Source organism: Anolis carolinensis, chromosome 1 (genome assembly GCF_035594765.1).
Source record: "Anolis carolinensis isolate JA03-04 chromosome 1, rAnoCar3.1.pri, whole genome shotgun sequence".
Taxonomy (NCBI): domain Eukaryota; kingdom Metazoa; phylum Chordata; class Lepidosauria; order Squamata; family Dactyloidae; genus Anolis; species Anolis carolinensis.
This window is the reverse complement of record NC_085841.1, coordinates 284,312,497-284,330,019: the sequence shown is the minus strand read 5'-3', so window position 1 is coordinate 284,330,019 and position 17,523 is coordinate 284,312,497. Positions and strand designations below refer to the sequence as shown.

The 17,523-nt window shown below is 38.4% G+C and overlaps 1 protein-coding gene across 1 annotated transcript in view; it reads right to left on the bottom strand.

The window, feature by feature from the left end:
- Nucleotides 1-471: 471 nt before the first annotated feature.
- slc5a12 (solute carrier family 5 member 12) overlaps nt 472-17,523 on the bottom strand; it is a 33,043-nt gene continuing 15,991 nt past the window's right edge. The window contains exons 8-15 of the mRNA XM_003224248.4: nt 14,760-14,848; nt 12,158-12,270; nt 9,116-9,183; nt 6,480-6,566; nt 5,311-5,486; nt 4,881-4,984; nt 3,163-3,293; nt 472-1,046 (exon numbers count right to left, since the gene is read on the bottom strand). Of these exons, the coding sequence (XP_003224296.2) occupies nt 882-1,046; nt 3,163-3,293; nt 4,881-4,984; nt 5,311-5,486; nt 6,480-6,566; nt 9,116-9,183; nt 12,158-12,270; nt 14,760-14,848 (933 nt within the window). The 3' untranslated portion in view covers nt 472-881. The remainder of the gene's footprint in view (nt 1,047-3,162; nt 3,294-4,880; nt 4,985-5,310; nt 5,487-6,479; nt 6,567-9,115; nt 9,184-12,157; nt 12,271-14,759; nt 14,849-17,523) is intronic.

Here is a 17,523-nt window from a genome sequence, read left to right as displayed (position 1 = left end):
TGAAAGCCCTAAAAATGATGGGAAGGCAAGTCCGGGAACCCCCTCCCCCCATTGCCACCAATGGGCCGGATCTTGCCACATTTTTTGGCTGCAGACTGAAAATAGCTTTTCAAACAGCAGCTGTTTTTGGGATGTTCATGAAAATGGATCTGCACGTCCACTGAAATTCGGAATAACAGAATTGGATCACAGTTCAGCTGAATTGCACAAGCCTAATAGGCAGTTGTGTTGACAGAGAGATTTGGAGGGCTAGACTCTAAAAGATTCTCAATAAGCCATTGGTGCTGAGTTCAGCTTTCTCGCAGCATCACTCAACCATTATTAGAGGAGGACTTATAAGAAACGATTGCCTGAACCAATCACATACATCCTCCTATACACCAGTAACAGCTTGAACCAATAATAATGATCATCAACAGCGGGATAAGTCAAGGAGTGGGGGGTGAGTTAATAATCTGTTCACAAATTACAAATTGTTCCATAAGGAGTTTATTTGGAAACCTACAAAACTAAGAAAAGACATTGTAGAATTGGAAATGAATGGTGTCATCTATAGCATAGTTTTACTTTATCTATTGCAGAAACAAAAGATGAATGTAGAAGTAATGGGAGACTAATAAAATGCTCAGACTATGAACAAAACACGGAGCCTTTAAAAATAAAATAGCAAACATTTTACAAAGTTAACTTCTTAGAGTTTTAGGTTACCTCCTCTGTTATGGAATGAGTTTAGTAAATAAAATTACTTTCCATTAAGTTATAAAAATGTGTTCCCTCAGTTGGTTGCATTCCCAGTGGATTCCCCCCCCCCCCGCCCAATAAAAAAAAGCTGGGGTAATACTATGCAATTCCTGTGGTTAACTGCATGTCTTTGAGTCATGCTAAAACTGAGATTCTTTTTCTACACTTGTATTAGTGTAGGATTTTTCATATGGGTTATAACCAGGCAGATGACTCTGAACTACTTTATTCAAACCATTCTTGAGCTCATTGGTGGCATTTGCCTTTTCGGAGAGATATTTCAATCGATCATTGTTCAGTCCCTCCTGAGAAACAACATAGAAAATACAAATAAGTGAAGATGGCATTTCCATTTCTACTGACAGAACCCCTAATGAATAAGAATGTTATCATGCACTACTTTATGTTGGCATTCTTATTTAGAGAACAGATAACTTTAATTATCATCCTTTATGTTTCTTTAATAATAAGGGAATATCTACACATGGAAGGAAACCTGGACTACAGATCAGTAAGTTACTATACAAGCAAGATTGTAGAAAGGGAAAACATGGTGCCACTAAAGACAGAAAAACAAAGGAAGGCAATACAAAGAGTAACAGGAAAGAAATAAACATTAACCAAGCAAAGAATAGCTGTCAATAAACCTTTATCTTCATTTTTTTTAATCCTATCAGTAGAGCTATGCAAACATCTTCATGTTTGACAACAATGGCCAGGAATCATCCGAGTTCTTGCACTGATATGAGCCCATTAGCAAGTCTTAGAAGTAGATTTCCCCCTTCCTACCCAACTTCTGTGTGCCTTTCAATTTGTGTATAGCATCAATATATGAGATAACGCTCCCAAACAGAGTTCTGACTGGCTCTGAGGACTGTGGTGGGAAGAAGGAAAGAAGGAGGCATCACTTTGTTATGTATGTGGGGGCTGAAGGGGAGGGAGGAAATCCATCACATGACCTGAGATCTACTGATAGGTTCTTGTGCCAATGGCAAAACCCTAACATTATCTAAACTCATATAAAGAAAAAAATGTTTTTGATTTCTATGTCAATCACAGCTTGTGCTAGCATGACAAAGAAACAAAGCTATACATTTGGTAGAATCAGTGTTTCAACACTGCCCTACTCCTCTCACTTACAGACACTGATAAATACAAAACAATTCCAAGGAAGGTGACAGAAAAGAGAAAGAAAACACAAGGGTAAGGATGTGACTCAGGAAACTTTGAGCTGATTCTATTCCTGTTCTCCTCTGACTTACAGACGACTGATAGGGTTCACATACTCGTCATATGCAATAGCTTGCATACAGAACAATTCATACTCCCTGGATATTTTGAACAATTCTTTCTTCCTTTAACTACATCATCTTCCTGTGGTTTCTCAAAGGATGTTCTGTGGTGCAGAGCACCACTTTCTTAGCAAGGAAGATATGAATTCATTACACTCTTACATGCCTCTGTGGAAAGGTTTGCAAGAGATCATCTTCTGATCTCAGAACTCTTGATTTCAGAGATGATAAAAAGGTGTGTCAGCAGCAACCATTAATCCACAGGATCCCACCCTCTCCTGTACCCCAACATGCCCAGAGAACAGAAATAAAATTATGCCATCTCCTGAGTTGGTGTACCTTTTCTTCTCCCATGTGGAAAAATGAGAAGTAGTTCTTTCCCTTCTTCAAAAAAAGCATTAAAAGAAGTCTTCCCTATCTTCCTATGTGAAGCATTCCTTCCAGACCTCCATGAGACTGATCTTTTAAAAATGATGATTTCATGAGAAAATATATCTAGGCATTAAATGGAATGCTTTTGTGCACCTTCTACTTTAAAAGTAGACAATACAAAAACCATACCATTTATCACCTGGAACACATATTAAAGTGGAACAAAATGGTTATAGGAATAAAAACAATAACATGGAAGCATGAGCCCGTTCACGCTATGCAATTATACTCCTATTATTCCACGTGAAATGCCATGGTTCCATCCTATGGAGCTACAGCACTTTAAGGAGAGGCATTTGGAATTGTCAACCATAGGATTTTAGTGGCCCAAACTACTACAAAGACTAGAATTCCATATGATAAAACCATGACAATTGAAATACAGAGTGAATAGGCCTAGAATTATCTGTCCATTCCTATTAATACCACATGCTTCTTATATTGATGGCTTTATCTGCTAACATGTGAGGATTACTGAGCTCTGAAGAACACCTGATAGTACTAAGTTATGAAATATTTACTCTTATAATAAGAGCTTGGAAACTAGAAGTATTTCCGTTTTGGATTACCACTAGGAAGTACTGCCAACTGTTTTCCAAAAAACATTCTCAGGCTAAAATAGTGTGCAGATTTAAAAGATTTCATAGGCCAACAAGTGCAAAACATGTTGAAGTCTCTTATTGAGGAAAAGTCTCACATGAAGGGCTTTGCTGTCCTCTTGATCCACTCCACACCACCAAAATGTTTTACATTTTTGAGACCAGAAGAAAAATATGTTACAGACTGGACGAATTAATGTTGGTTTAATATCTTTTCCTTTACTTGGACCTAGGGAGAGCAAAGCATGAGTTAAAACAAAAAAGAGCTGATCATTACATATGTTATATACAATGTTAACAGTACACAAAGGTTTTTCCCCTACTCTGCCCATAGATATCTTTATGTATAAAGATAAAATTCTTCACTAATTTCATTAATGCGTCAGACCAGATCAGTATGTAAACAGATTGTGTAGCATTTTTATCTGGCAGTGTAGATCGGGTCTGAGTATGACTCTGAGAGAAATATGTTGGCATAAGCATTCACAGACTAAAGTCTACATCAGTTTTCAGAACCCAGTGCATAGCTCCTTGAAAATCTGGAGTGAGACCTAAACTGGAGTCTTCACAGCACTATCCCCAGGGAATCTGCGCCTGTTTTCAAATCCTTATAAAAAGTTGTTTTCTAAAGAGATGTGGCAGGTTTTCCTTTTACCTTCTAGGAAGCTCTCCTTAAGAATTAGAATTTAAAAATGGCCACCAAAATTTAGATAACAATAAAAGCTACTCCCATTTTCGAGATGTTTAGCTAACACATTGACAGAGCTCTCCACTCCCTTTTTTGGCTGATTTGCTTCTATTTTTTTTCTAAGAAGCTCCCTTTTTGCCATTTCAGCTTTTTAATTTTAATTTTTACAGTGAGATTGGAAATTGGATAATGACCAAAACAGTCCAGTTTAAAGCATCTGTCATGATTTCTTGACGACTTACAAATGGCCTTTCTTTTTTCCCCTCCTACCTATCCCCAGTTTGAATTTCAGCATGAAACCCAGTACTTCAACAAGCACAACCAAAAATACCCTGTCAAATGTCAACAGGTTTAGCACAGCATCCCTATCAATTATTATACTGGTGGAATATTATAGGCCAGATGAATTATATCTGGTTCTGTCTGAGCCAATAGTTAATACAGTGTTCTCTCACTTATCGTGGGGGTTATGTTCCAGGACCATCCGCAATAAGTGAAATTCCGTGAAGTAGGGGCACTATATTTATTTCAATATTTACACATTATACTAGTAGTTAGGTGGCCTTTCTGCCCTTTGCAAGCCTTCTCCTGCGCTTCTTCCTCTCGGCGCCTGCCAGTTTCCCTTTTGTGCATGCGCCTCCCTCCCATCGGCATCCAGAGTGGCCCGGCTGGACACTGACGAGAGGGAGAGCGCATGCGCAAAAGGGAAACTGGTACCTTTTGCGCATGCACACCTCTCAGGAAAAAAAAACAAAAAGCAGTTAGGGAGTGAAAAGCGAATCGCAAAGTAGGGAGGGAACACTGTACCCTAAAACTGGTCCATGGGGCCAACAGTTTACCAAACATATTTCTTTACCTTAAGAGTTTACCAGCAATATTTTAGTGAACACTTTTCCATTTTCCTACTTTTGTAATCCACTGCTCCATTAGGAAATTCAGTTTGAAACTCTTTGCTGCAATTTGGACAGCAGCCAAAAAGACACACTCAACTTTTGAAGCATCCAGTTTAACATGGAATAAGTTGCAGATGCCACAGGAAGATACACATATATTTTCCTCTATTATTGCAGATAACAAATCTATAAAATAAACTGTGCTCAAGGCCATAAATATTATTAAAGAACTAACCTGTCACAAAACTGATCAGAAGTCCTGCCATAACACATCCAATGCATCCAACTGCACTGTAGTAAAGATATGACAAAGAATACCAGGTATCTGCCAGATGAGGCCTAGGATGACAAAAATTGGGTATAATCTCTCTCCCTCTCCCTCTCCCCCTCTCTCTCCTTTCCTTCAATTTATGGTAATGATTTTAGGAAGCCTAATACCCTATATATGTGCATGTGTGTGTGTGTGTGTATGTGTGTGTGTGTGTGTATATATGTATATATATATATATATATATATATATATATATATATATATGAATGATATACAATGTTGCATGGAACATTGTACATCCGCTTATCAGAAACTATGAAACTATATAAATATAATAAAAATTAACTGTATTTGAATGGGTTGTAATAGAAAGATGAATAAAAGGGAATTACACCTGACAGGAGGTAAAGTAGGCATCATTGCAGTAACAGTCTCTGAATTATTGGTTATACAACCAGCTGTTGAAAGGTGCAAAGGTAAGGACTTTGAAGAGGGAGCAGGGTACACAAAGGCACCAATGCCAACCCAAAATGCCAAGGTTATTCCAGTAAGAAGACCTCCAAAGGCACCCTGAAAAATAAATGAAATAAAAACAGTGCCATGACTAATCATATTGCATACATTACAAACCAGAGAAGGGATTACTGGTCTATAGAAAGTATTTTCAGTTACATCTCTGCAACACATATTCTCTAGCTTTCCACCATATAATACTAGACCATATGACTGAACATGTTGATCCTGTCAGGATAGTGATAGCGGCCTGCAGAATATCTCGGCCCCTCTTACTCTTAGTGTTATAAAAACTGTAAAGTAGAAAAAAAATTAGTTCCATTCACTGTAGCACAAAACACAAAGCAAAACAGAAGAGTTGTTCTCACCCATGTATAACAAACAATATCTCCGGTGATATTTAAATGACATGCAAACATACTGCAAACAATACAGTCTCGCTACTTTGTTATTAGTAGAATGTTCCTATATTTCCATAAATAATCAGCACTTCAAACGACTTCAGTCTTCAGCCTCAGTACACTGGTTAACCGCTCCCAGCAACAGCTTCTTCAGCTCTCAACAAGCCATCAAGCTAAGCCAAAATGCAAAGCTCAAAGCTTGCAAACCAAGTACCTTTTTTTATGCAGAAGTTGATAACACACCCAATTAACTTATGGCAGCTGTAACAGAAAAGGTTCTGATCCTCCCTGTTATTTAGAAAAAGCCTATTGTAAACCTCTAGTAGCAACAGATCCAATAGTGGACTTAAAGACCTGTATCCTTGCATTTGTCCTGGAGTAGACCTGTTGAACCAACCATATTTACCACATGTTGACTCCTCAAATAACAATTAATTAAATAGTTCTACTCTAGTTAAACCTAACCAATAAGTTTCAGGCTCCTGGGTTCATTGAAGATAGAATAATGGCAAGATTATAATACACTAACAGGAGATGTACATTTAGCATCAATGTAAAATTAATATGAATGCTGACAACTTCATTAACAACAATCACAAATAGCATGTATGGGCTGAGTTGTTTTTAATACAATATTCTTTTCACTTACTTTCCAGTTGGTACAAGGAAAAACAATTCCCAGTGTAAATAATCCCAGCATAGGTCCCCCACACATTCCATGAATGCTAAGTGAGGCCTGTTAAGAGAAAGGAAAGGATATCTAGAAGCTTATGATGATCATTAAATGTCTCCACATCCTCTTTCTATAATATAATGGCTTTTTCAGTGCCTTATCTCAGAAACCACAGTGTTCTTATTTTTCCTTTATATGCTTTTTCTTGACAGATTAAAAAGATAATCTCCTTTTCGAAATACCATTTTTTTAAAAGAGGTCATTGTTATCTTTTGTCCGAGAATATTAACAGAAGGGGAGGTTGCTGACCTATAGATGCAACACTTAATAAATCTAGAACACTTTACAATAACAAAATCTCCATTAAATAGTATCAAGGAGAGAGAATCAATAAACAGGAAGCACCATTGTTAAAGAGATACTTCCCTTTCTGTTTCACAGTGGTGGGAATGTATGTTTTAAAACAGCACCTCTTCTGAAGTATATTGAGCCAATATCAAAATCTGATTAGTAGGTTTTCATGCCAAATACAACAAATAAATAATAAATTTATAGGGTTGTTGTATGTCTTTCGGGCTGTGTGGCCATGTTCCAGAAGTATTCTCTCCTGACGTTTCGCCCACATCTATGGCAGGCATCCTCAGAGGTTGTGAGGTTCCATACCTCACAACCTCTGAGGATGCCTGCCATAGATGTGGGTGAAATATCAGGAGAGAATACTTCTGGACATGGCCACACAGCCCGAAAGACATACAACAACCCTGTGATCCCGGCCATGAAAGCCTTCGATGACACAATAAATTTATATTAAAAATTATATTATCAAAATCAACTTTAAATTCTTATGCCTTTTAAAGATCTAAATGACATTTGTAACAAATCATGCCTGCATTTACAAACAAAGCTGAAATGATTATATTAAGAGTTTTGTCCTTAATAAACAAACAAGACTTAATGGAAAAATTGTAATACTGGAGAGAGTGGAAGGCATCAGAAAGAGTGAAAAACCAAACAAAAGAACACTGATAAATAATATATTATTGTCTTCTGTATGTATGCTATCTGATGACTCAATTGTTAAGAAATTATAATAGAAAAAATACACAATATCAGTGATATAGAAATTATAGAAGCACAAGGATATATATATATATATATATATATATATATATATATATATATATTTGTAGATATTAATAATAAATAATTTAAGAAAGATTTAATGTGAAATAATCTGTTAGGGAAAATTAAGATCCATTTCCATTGAACTGGAAAAGAATATATGAAGATCAGGAGACAGTGTGAAAAGACATAAGAAGAAACAACTAATGGACTTGAAATTAAAATTGCTAGAATCCTCAATATTTTATGAAATATGTGTTAAAGAAGTAGAGATGAAGACTTGGTTGTAACAATGATAATTTTGTAAAAGAACTCCCCATACCTCAATAACCCTTACCCTTTTTGTTTTCTCCTTGTGACGTATTAGACATTTGTAAAGACATACAACAACCCAATGCTGGCCTGGCCCCACCCCCATTCTTCTCAAAGTGATGGGGAAGCATTGCAAGATACTCCCTTTGCCATGACAGAAAGGAAAATGTGTTTTGGGTAGCTCCAATGGAGCTACCCGAATTTTTTTTTGCTCTTTCCTCCATCTGATGGGGCAAAGGGTAATGCAGCCATACGCCTTGCTGCCCTTTCAATCATCTAATGTGGACAGGGCCTTGTCCCATCCCCACCATGTGTTGAGGGAAGGAAGGAGGATGCATGGGGTGCCACGAGGCAACTCGCACAACTGCTGGCAAAATGGCACGGCCCCAGGGACTATATGAAGAGGTGGTTGAAGCAAACATTTATCCGTCCCTCAGCTATGAGATGGCAATGAAAGAATCACATCTTCTGCACCACAGTTCACAAGCACAATTATTTCTATGGCAGAAGGCAGTCCCTTTCCTACTGAAATAACTTTGGAATGTCAACCCATTTCTAAACAAAAGAATTCCAGTACTATTTCCTTCTCAGGCAATGATATTTTATTCCTATATATTCCAAAATGGAGAGAGAGTAATTATAAAAGAAAAAAACTTTCCAATCAAATAAATACTGACAACTCTTCATCCTTCATAAGGAAAATAATAAAAATTGCACATAAAATGAGAAAATGCTAGCAGGATCCCCCCAAGAGCTTCTCAGCATCTTTTTCAGTCAGAGAATCTCTACACACACAAGAGATCCTTCTACTAGAGATGCTGAAGTCTCATTTCTCAGGGAGGGAAATACATCCACTTTTATGGGGATTAATTGTTCAGGGGCTCTACGACAGTGGGAAAATGCTATTTTTAACCTCATAGAACACTTCTCAAGAAATTTCTTTTTCAAGAAGCTGACCACAAAATCATGCTTGAGAATCTGTACATTCCTAGAGAAATGTTCTCTCTAGAAATCTCTAGGTTTATAGTCAGTTCCAGTGGAAGCTGACTCTAGAGTCATCATAGATGATCTAAAGAATCCTAGAAAAAATTATATTAATCAAATCCACAAAAGTTAAACCTGAAAAAGCGTACAAAGGCCATTTAAGATATTTTCAATATCTTACAATACATAGTTACCTGCACAACACCACCCATGAGTGATGCTGCTACAGCCATTGAAGTACAGACCACTCCAAATACTATGCCTGGGATGAGAAAAGGGAGAGATAAACCACATTGAATTACCAAGAGCATGGATTAAAACATTCATAAGAATTCCCTTGGATTTTTAGATAAGTAAAAAATAACAGTTTGGTTCCAGAGTTTACTAATCGCAGCAAGAGCAGTCCTTAGATAAAATCCAATGAAGCATTTCTGCTGAGGGAACTAGTTTTGCCTTTAGATTGAGGAGAGGTCATTTTCTGTCTGGACATTTTCCGAAGTTTATTCTTCAGAGCAGTTCTGAGCTTCATTCAGAAGCACTGGATTTTTTGGGACTATAATTTTAAAAACCTCCAGCCAACACAACCTGGGGCCATGCTGTCACTGAAAGTTTCCATCTCTTCCATCAGTGGAAGAGCAAAGAAGGAAATATCTAGTTGCCAGTCCACAGAATTCCCTTCAGACTGTGGGAGAAGGGTTGAAAACACATTTTTCAAACACATTAAAATTATCTTTAAAATTTTCTTAAAGCACTCTAAAAAAAAAACCTTGAATCAGTCTTAGGGACTCATCAGACAGGCAGGGGGAAAGCATTGGGAACCATCTTACACCGTTCCCTCCCATTATTTCCCATCTTCTGAGATGACCAGCTATTCCATATGCATATTGCAACTTTCCCTCTCTTCTCCCTGTTTTCCCCTGCATTTTGCTCTTTGGAAAACAGTCTTCAGGGTCCACTTCCATGTGCTTAGGAAACAGAGTCCCACAGAGTCCCACTGGAAATGCCCTTATGTCATCTGGTGGTCTTCGAGGAATTCCTAAGTGTATGGAAATGGAGCCCAAAGAATATCTGATAAAGTCCCTAAAGGAATTACAGCAGCCATTTCAAACAGTGAATGCCCACTAAACTCCAAAAATAGTTTGATTGCAGTATGCCTATATTTGCAAAGTATGCATTTCAGCTCAAAATGCTGCAGAGCCACAGTCTGAAATTTGCTGTACATAATGCCCCCGAAGAGGAAGGTGGCTCTGAGAGATGCCAAACATATGCAGTTAGTTCATTTTTAAATCATAGTGCAAGGTGACTTGGGGGGGGGGGATTACATACACAATTAAGACCAAATCAAACTATGACTAGTAGTGGCTCTCCGCATGTGCTAGAGAAGTGGTTTTCAACCTGTGAGTCACCAGGTGTTGTGGCCTGCAACTCCCAGAAATCCTAGCTGGTTTACCACTGGGGTAACACTAGACAGAAAATCCTTACAGGCTCAATCTAGTTCACTACTTACATATTCCTGCCTTGTCTAGACGAATATTAAAATATCTCACAATGGGAAAAGTTATGAAATTGCAATGAAAGAAAACCTGGTTAGCCTAATAGCTCTTCTGAGTTGTAATTCAAATTTTGTTCCAATATAAGCCATTACCACTTTCAGTAACAGAAAAAGTAATGCATGATCAAGCCATCACCACTTACAAAGGCTGCAAAGCACATTTACTTTGTTATCTTTTCAGTTATAATATATAATATATTTGAAAGGACAACTATTTTAGAAAATCAGCAATGACACTTTAAAATCCCTCACTCGGCCTTAATCTTCATGTGTTTCAAACAAAGTATATGTACATTGTGATCCACCCTGAGTCCCCTTCGGGGTGAGAAGGACGGAATATAAATACTGTAAATAAATAAAATAAATAAATAAAGTGAGGGTTTCTCTCTTTCCATGAATCTGTGTAGATCCCAGTATTCCCTTTCTAATGGACAAATATTGAACATGTATGTCAGCTCAATAGAAGTCATTAAAGCAATCAGGAACATAATTATGCGGATTTTAAGATGTAGTGATGCATAATACACTTGAGAATTCTTCACTCATACTCTTGCCTATGAATATACCCATGTGCAACAACACATTTCTGGGAGTTGAAGACCAAAACATCTGGGGACCCACAGGTTGAGAACCACTGTGCTAGAGGGAGGTCTACTCCAAACGACTGTCTGAGACACGGGGGTTAAAAATGACACCTTGTTTAAACAAAATATGTATTGTACCAAAAGGCTACCACCCTTCTTGTGGGCTTACTTGCATAAACTACAAGAATACAATACAAAAGAGGAATATATAAATTAAACATAAGAAGAAAACTATCTCATTAGCATACTCTTATATAGCACCAGCTTTTTGTGGCTAATGGGTTTGGGCTTTTTTGATGGTTTGAATTTAATCTCAAGACTCAGTAGATAATTAATTCACATTATAATAATTTAAAGGGCCCGTTCCACCACTGAACATAATAAGGCAGCCACCTCATATTGAATATACTAGGCACAAATGAGAGTGGGTAAGACAAGCCAAAAGAAAAGGGATCAAATGGCCATTAATCACTGTCCATGATTTTTTAAAAAAGCAATGTGAAAGTAAGCCCCTTTCAGCTTCAATTTAGTTCTGAATAGATCTGTCTATGTCAATGAACAGTATTTCATATGGCTGGAATGGGCAAATGAGAAAGCTTGGGGACCCTATTAACTCCGTATACACTGTTGAAGAGGATATTCCCACACTTTAAAAAAAAATCCCCAACATTGGCCTCCAATGCCCTCTTGAGTCCGTGGTTGGAATTTTTGCCATGTTTCATGCCCCAGAGAGTAGAAGTAACTTCTGATTTATTTCTAGTTTTTAATAATGGCCAGGGACACTCCAAAACATAGCAAAAAAAAAAACCCATACTTGTTCCCCCAGAGGACTCTGAGGACCAAAATATTCCTGATAGGCTCTGAAGGCTGCCAAAACAGGCTCGCGGGCTGCATGCAGCCTATGGACCACAATTTGTCCAACTGTGACATAATATATTGCAAAAAGATATTATCAGTAATATTACAATTCAAGATGAGGGCAGAATTGTACTCTCTTGAAATCTGAGAAATGATCTATTTGGAAACACCTTGCCCAGCAGGTTTAGTTACAATGCATGCTTTTAGAGCTAAGAAGAATATGATCTCTTTACTCTACCTACACAAGCCTTTGCTGATCCAGGTGTTAACACGTTCAGAGAGATGTGGGAAGAAGTACTTGACCAAATCTTCAGATGTGACTGTTGCCAGAGCATTAATACTTGCCGCCACTGTACTGTAAATGCAAACATACATGACATAAGAACTTTCTCTCAATCCTAACAAGGGTTGTACTGGTGTAGGTAGCTGATCCACTACTCCTATGGCAGTTAATCCATGCTTGATTTTTCTACTATTCCATGTAGAAGCCATTCCACCCACCTTTCTCTGTTATCTTTTTAAGCTCTTTTATGTCTTTAGATCTAACAAAATGCTTCCAAAGATATCCTTGTGGAGTGTTCTACCAACCTTGGTAGAACACTCCATAATTTTACAAAAACTCCCATATGAGCAAACAAAATCCAAAAATGGCTGTTTCTGTGCATGAACAGATTTATTTCACATTATTTCTATTATGCCCCATCTCCCTTTGACTTTTCATATTAATAGCCAATTTGGATGTAACCTGAGTAACAAAAAGAAGAAACAGAGGCCACAGTAGTGTCCATAACCTTAATTAGTGTATGTTTCAACCTGTGGTCAATGCAGTCTTTTTAGTTCATGATGACAATATCACAAAGAACACATTTTGAAGTGACCTCTTCACTGTGATAAAATTGTCCCTTTTCTTGTTTACTTCGATTGGGTCTGTTGTTTCCTTTTGAATTGTATTCCTTCTGCATCAAGCCTGTATAAAAGATTCCAGCCATTTTCTAGGCAATTCAGTCATGCTCTTATATTTTTGAATTTTCTTCAAGTATACACACACATTCTTCAAAGAAGAACTTCAGCCATTGCCCCTTCTTCCCGACTTAGATTATTACTATATATTAACTAGCCATTGCCATGATTTTCTTTAAAGGAAAATGCTGAGCCCCTCACACTACAAGTAATAAATCCAATGTCACCATGTCCATATCAACTGCATGCCACTAGCATTCAACAGACTGTTTTGCTTCTGTCCTGCAGAATTAGTAATCACTGCAGCATAGAAATGAAAATGGCATAATACATTTTCCATATGAGGGAGGGTGCATTCAAGCTCTCTGTTTTCCTCCAAGTCAAGATGCCATTAATTCCAACAACAGGTATCCATTGGTAGCATCTGTGTCAGGGAGGTAGTGGACTTCTAACATAAATTTAAAACCTTGGAAAGTTTGTTTAAAGTTGTATCTTGAAGCAGAATTCGTGCTGTGACTCAAAGCAGCTTCAGTGCCCCAATGACCAGCTACCATTGCACATAAAATATTATTTTACAACAGAAGGACTCAAATGTATTTATCAATGCAAACTACAAGTGTTGCTAGGCTAATAACCCTTTTTTTCTGCAAAAGAACAATTCACAATTCACAAGGTTTTCATTGCTGCAGCTGGTCCTTTGCTTGGATGCACATCTAATAATATTCTTTGAATAATCGAGCTCTTGGTGTATTGATTTAACACAGAGACTGAGACTCTGTTGTCCTCTCATGACCTCATCACATGCAGGGAGAGATAAAGTGTCTTCTCCCCACTTCTCTCTGGTGCCGCACGGAGCTCCTCGGAGCCTATCACATAATGCAGGGCTACTTCTGACAGGACTCTGTGTACACCTGACTCCTCATAGAAAAAAGGCAGAGGAGCCAAATAGGAAGTTGGGGACAGCGGGGAAATATTGTGGGAAGGAATACCATGGACCCCGAGGGTAGGCAACACATTGTGTTGGTTCCCTACACTGTCAATCTGATGGGCCATCTAATGACGTCCTGTATGTAGTTCAACTTCAAATCCTATTATCTCTGTCTACTACCCAAGCTCAATATCTGAAGATCTACAGTATGCCCACCCCACATTAACAGCTGTAGCTTTGTGTGCAATTAAAGGACACAAGATTTTTAAATGGACTTTTCTTTCTCCCAAGTTTATATATCCCTATTCTGTAAAGATTAAGATCTATGGATAACCTTGTGAAGAGCAATGTTAGAAGAGGAAGGGACACACCAGGACATTTAAAAAAGATTTTATCTGGCTGAGAATCTGTTAATGACATCTTAGATCTTCAGACAACCTATTTTATGTCTTCTCTCTCTTTTCTTTTATTCTCCCTCACCTACTTTATTCTTCATGCACATACCGCACTGATGCAGTCTCTCTGAATGGGTGCACATTGCACAATGGTAGGTGTTTTCCTTATATTCAAGGCACATTTCCCTATTACCGGCAATCAAAATCAAATTTTCTTGTCTCATCCAGACATGGCCAGCTCTTTTAACATGAAAATGAGCATTTGAGTGATATTTTCATACCAAAGAAACTTCTGGTTTTTAATTAGTTTGGAAAGACACAGGGACAGTTGTCTTGCCAAAGAATGCCACAAGCTCTGTGCTGGACCACATAGAGAGACACAAAGCACTGCAGCATTTCATTGTGTGGACAGGTAGGAAAAAAATTATGCAATATTTTTGGGAACTGCGTCTGCACATCCAATTCTTTGTTTCTTTGTGGTGCTCTGTTTCCCTTGCCCCAGTAACAAGCAGCATTGCCAGTTACACCTAAATACTAGAAGCAACTGAATGAGACACAGACCTGAGTGTTCCACTGAAGGCACATGCAACAAATAATCCTGGAAGTCCTGGGGCCCGGGAAAAGATAATCATAACAAAATATGGCATTAGCTGTTTCAAGGGAGAAAGAAAGGTATGTTAGGAATGTTTTACCACTGAAATGAATGAAGTTTAAGTGTATATGTGTGTGCACTTTGATGCCCTACAGCTTCTTATATTTTTAGTTACCATAGCCATTTGTAGCATTCTGCTCTGCTGGTTCTCTTACACCTTTCTCATGCACACAAAATGACTGACACTGTTCCTTCCCAACTCCATCACTCATTGCTTTTTGCACATTGAATTCTGTCAAACAGTGAAATATATGGTTATTTCAAGAGTGGCCGACTAATGAGTAGACAGAGGCTAATTTTTGCCCTTGTGCTAACTCATTTTTTGTGTCTTCAGATTGGTGGGGACAAGGGCAGAAGTGTAGATAGCTAGTGAGATTGGCCACTTGGAAGGAAGCCTCATGTGCAGCCTTTCCCTCCCAGTGATGGTGGGGTTGAAGAGATTATGAGGCACATGCCTACCAGGTCACTTACTCCACACATCATTCTATGTTATCTGGTAGTGGGCTAGTTTGGCAGGCTCATCAATCAACAGCCAAATTGATCAATGCCTGGATCCAGACCCATAGGTGCCACCAACTGTCTCTGCAGCTGGAACTGACTAACAACCTCATCACATTGAGAGGGGAAAACATGGGTGACCATCTCTTTAAGGTAGAGAATTACCCCTCTTACATCATCAGCAGTCCCATTTTGAGTTCTGCCTCCCCATCACACTGACACTGACAAGTGGAAAGCTGGCAATACATTCATCTTACATCCATCAAAAGGTCAGTATTACTTTTTGTTTTTAATCAGGAGAGACATCAATATCCAAAAACCAACAGAGCCCTTGCCCTGCCCAAAGTCCCTAACATTAAAGGAGACTGGCACCAATTTAAAACTTCGTCTTCCCACAGGAAATATTGTTCTGCCCCAAACCCCAGCGTATACAAGAGGCAGTGATCCAGGGCTAAAACCATTGTTTTATGTGGGATCCTATTGATCTGCATCAAACCACAGAGGCTACAAGAAGCAGTGATCCAGATTAAAACCATCTTATTATTCTGCATCAAACCCCATAGGATCCTATTGTTCTGCATCGAAGCCCATAGGATACAAGAGACTGCTGGCAGATGGGCAATGAAACAGGACAGGAAACTTTGATGGTTACTATCATATCTGTTTTTCTGTTGTAAAGATGTGAATAAAGTGTGATATGAAATAGGAGCTCTGAACACCAGACCCGTGTTCTGAATTCCCTCCTGTTGGGGCATTTCTGCTTCTTTTCAACCCTGGCCTCTCCGTGCTAGAAAAAAGGCTGAAATTTCTCAATATGATGAGGTTGGTTGCCAGAATTCTCTTCTTTCAGGACACTTCTGCCTCTTTTCAACCATGGAGGGCTACAAATGGCTGCCAGAAGTAGTTTAACTCATATAATGAGTTCAGTGCCTCTCCATGTTTGAATTTGTACAAATACATTTAAATATGTGTATTTTATATAATGTTGATTATGATTATGTGTTTTAGCTATGTTGTAACCTGATTCACACTATGAGGAGAGGTAAGAAATGAAAATATTATTATTATTTTGTTGTGATTTTATAAAGTGTTTATATAATGTATCTGTCAGGGATTCTCTGCTGCCTTAACAGAGTCCTAGAAGCTTCCCGTGGAGATGCCAGATAGACTCCAAACTCCCCTTCTTGTAGATGTAGCAGGAACACAAGATACCAGACTCCAAATGCTTGTTCCAAACACAGGAAGGCTTTATATATTCAGTTGCAATATATACAAGATATTTACAACTCACAAATCTCTCCAAACTCCAACCAATCCTCCTAACTCCAAACTCACCCTCTCCACAGCAAATGAGAGGTACTTCCCTTTTATACCATCTCCCAGTGCATCAGCCACCACCTGCTTGCTGCATTGTGAATCAGCAATTTTCTACTAGGTGTCAGCTAGGCCTCTGCTTTTCTGTCAATTTACCATCCAAGATACCAAAGTATGAACAAACGCTGACAGGATCATCCAGATATATTGTTTGCTATCTTATCTTGTGAGTGTTTTTGCATCCAATGCCCTTCACGCAATATATTTCTGTTTACCACATTTGGATTTTCTATCCATTTGTGGCAGATTTGTGGCAAAGTAATTTGTTACAGGGTTTGAGATGTTTTGTACAAAACAACAGCCCTGCCATTGGGGTTTTTTTGAGGCAAAAGTAAGTGTGGGAGAATCTGCATACTTTGAGGGGTTCAGGGAACCCAATAAGGAATACAAAAAAAGAGAGAGTGGAATTGCCTCATAATGTCACACTTTTCCTAGGCCCCTTCCACACAGCTGTATAAAATCCACATTGAACTGGATTCTATGACAGTGTGGACTCAGATAATCCAGTTCAAAGCAGATATTGTGGATTATCCGCCTTGATATTCTGGGTTATATGGCTGTGTGGAAGGGCCCCCACTCTTGGTTCCTGCTAATACAGATTATAGATGCCAGAACTCTATGGGCAAATCAGGGAACAACTCTAGGATATTCCATCATCATGCCAAAAATGTTTAATGAAATGCAGAGTTTCTCAAACTCTGCTCCTCAAGACATTTTGGACTTCCACTCCAACAATTCCTAACCACTGGTAAACGGGCTGGAATTTTTGGGGGCTGAAGTCCCAAACACCTGGAGGAGCAG